Source organism: Silene latifolia, chromosome 3 (assembly GCF_048544455.1).
Source record: "Silene latifolia isolate original U9 population chromosome 3, ASM4854445v1, whole genome shotgun sequence".
In the NCBI taxonomy this organism is placed as follows: Eukaryota; Viridiplantae; Streptophyta; class Magnoliopsida; order Caryophyllales; family Caryophyllaceae; genus Silene; species Silene latifolia.
In genome coordinates, this window is record NC_133528.1 from 70,820,721 (window position 1) to 70,823,592 (window position 2,872).

At 36.1% G+C, this 2,872-nt stretch overlaps 1 protein-coding gene across 1 annotated transcript; it reads left to right on the forward strand.

The window, feature by feature from the left end:
* The first annotated feature begins 438 nt into the window (after positions 1-438).
* LOC141649197 (uncharacterized) lies at positions 439-1,020 on the forward strand. The gene has a single exon (XM_074457891.1). The coding sequence runs from the start codon at positions 439-441 to the stop codon at positions 1,018-1,020; it is 582 nt and encodes a 193-aa protein (XP_074313992.1).
* The last annotated feature ends 1,852 nt before the right edge of the window (positions 1,021-2,872 follow it).

Here is a 2,872-nt window from a genome sequence, read left to right on the forward strand (position 1 = left end):
CAAAGATCGGAGAAGTTTGGTAATGATACTTTCCTTGACTCCCTTAATACTGCCACTCCCACTGTTGTAATTGGTGTGGTGGCTACAAATGGTAGTGCATTACCTCTTCCTGGGGGTAATATATAATTTCGGATTTTGGAATATTAGGGGATTAAGTAGCCCATCTAAACAAAATACTATTAAGTGGTTCTTACATTATCATTAGATTGAGTTATTTGGTCTCCTTGAGACAAAGGTAAAACCTTTGTCTCTAAATAGTGTGAGGAACAATTTGTGTGCCAATTGGTGTCTTTTCTCTAATACCTCTTATCATAGAGGTGGTCGTGTATGAGTTTTGTGGAATCCCTCTATGTTTAGTTAAATTTCCTGGATTATAGTGCTCAGGCTATACATATGCAGGTCAAAGATTTAGGCCCTGGATATATGTTTTATTGCACTATGGTGTATGCTTTCAATGACGTTAATGAAAGGAAGGCATTATGTAGTGCTTTAGGTGCTTATAATAGGAATATTAATGGGCCCTGGGTTATTTGTGAAGACTTTAATACATTCCTGGTCCCATCAGAAAGGTTAGGAGGTAATTCCACTTTTGAGGAGATAGATAATTCCCAGATGTGTGTGAATAACTGTGGAGTCACTGACTGTTCTGCTATAGGGTCTTTTTATACCTGGTCTAATAAACAAGACCCCTCCTCAAGAGTCTTTAGTAGGTTAGATAGATTGTTAGTTAACTCTGCTTGGCTAAGGGATAATGGCTCTGTTTATGCTCACTTTTATATTGAAGGACTTTTTGACCATACCCCATGTGTGGTTCAAACACAAGGTAACATAGAGAAACCAAGGAGGAGTTTTAAATACTATAATATGTGGAGTAAGGCTGAGGACTTTAAGGATTGTGTGAGTCATGTTTGGAGAAGGGATTGGACTGGTTCTCTGATGTTCAATCTTGTCAAGAAACTGAAATGCCTTAAATGGTCTTTGAAGCAGCTGAATAAAGATAATTTTGCTGATAATTGTTAACAATAATGCTAGGGCAATGATGAATCTTGAGTATATACAGAATAAAATTAGAGATGACCCACTAAATGTTGATTTACTTGATCAAGAAGGGGATGCCAGTAGCATTGTTATATTTCTAGAACAAGCCTGTACTGAGTTTTTACTGCAAAAATCCAAAGCTACATGGGTGGATAAAGGTGATGATAATACCAAGTATTTTCATAATATTATAAAGGGCAGGCAAGTTAGAAATAAAGTGATCAAAGAAGAGGATACTCATGGGCAGGTGTGTGATGAACCAAAGAGGATCCAGGAAGCCTTCCTGGAGTTCTGATGACCGGTTCTAAACGTCATTCCCGGCTCAAAAACTATTTATAAATTACCCAATTAAAGTAGTATAATCGGGGTCGAATCCACAAGGATGGCGGGGGTGTATACTTAGTCAGTTAAAATCCTATTTTAGTCAAACAAAAGTAAGATTGGCTGATTATAAACTAAGATGCAAACAAGATAAATGACTAAACTAAATGAAATTGTTTTTACTCAAATGAAGGAAAGCTAAGGTCTTTGGGTTCACTTGGGTAAGTCGGGGAAGAGATGAGTTTTAACAAGAAATGGGTAACGTGTATGAAATGCAACTAAACATATGAACAAGCTATATGAATGCAAGAGTGAACACATATATACATGTCTAATCTAAATGCATACAAGTTCTAGTCCTAACAACACACCAACAACACACGCATATCCAAAACGGTTCCTAAAGGGAACACCCACATCACATATCCTGTCCTCCTCCATGCTTATAGATACAAAAAGAAAAGGAAGGATAAAGGAGAAAGAATTGGAAGAATTTTACCAAGCGTCATCTCCGATGCTCGCATGTGTTGTCTATCAAAAAGATTAGGACAAATGCAATATATCTAATATAAACAATGTAATATTTTTGGAATTTTTGAAAATTTTCAGATTTTAGGCATTTTTCTATAATTTTCTCAAATTAACAAGTATAAACAAAAATTTACAAATATTCACAAGGTGGATATTTCCCTCCCCACACTTAAATACACATCGTCCTCGATGGGACTGAAGTAGGGAGAGAATGGAAAATTAAAGAACATATTTTTGTATTTTTCAAAATTTTCAAAATTAAAAACATGTTTTTGTATTTTCAAATAATAAAATTTCCTCCCCAAACTTATTTATTTACATCATTTCCAATGGAAATAAATGTGTGGAGCAAATTCGGAAATGAAATACATGTTTTTGAAGATTTATTTGATTTTTCAAATTTTTAGTGGTTTTAAGTTAAAGAGTGTAATGCATGAACTATCCTATATGCTAAATTGAAAGTACAATGCAAACTACACTACATGAATGCAAAGAGAGCTAATTTAGATTAACTCCTATTCGGGTCATGTCACTAAATGCAAAATGCGGTAAAAACTTAACTAAAGAGAAGGAGAATATAAACATTGCGGTGGTTCTTAAGGAACTCCACCAAACCCCTTCATCAAGGAGGCTTCAATCAACCGGGATCACCATCTAGGCATCCCACTATCCCTTTATCAACTTCAAAATTTCCCAAGATACAAGAATTTCCAAGTTTAGACAACATTTCAAGTACACCATTCATTACATGATGTACTTCCAACCATTTTAGGGCCACTTCTTCTTCTTCAAGCCTCCCTTTAGCCTCTTTTACCGGCTCTTCTTTCTTGTCAAGCTTAGGGTCACATCACCTCTTTCCCTTGGACTTATTTCTCCATCTTTTTGGTTTCTTCTTGTCGGATTTGGGCACTTTCTTTGGAGAAAAATCGGTGCATGGAACAAACCCGGAAGGGAGGAGATCGAGGTGAGCATCTCCAACCCC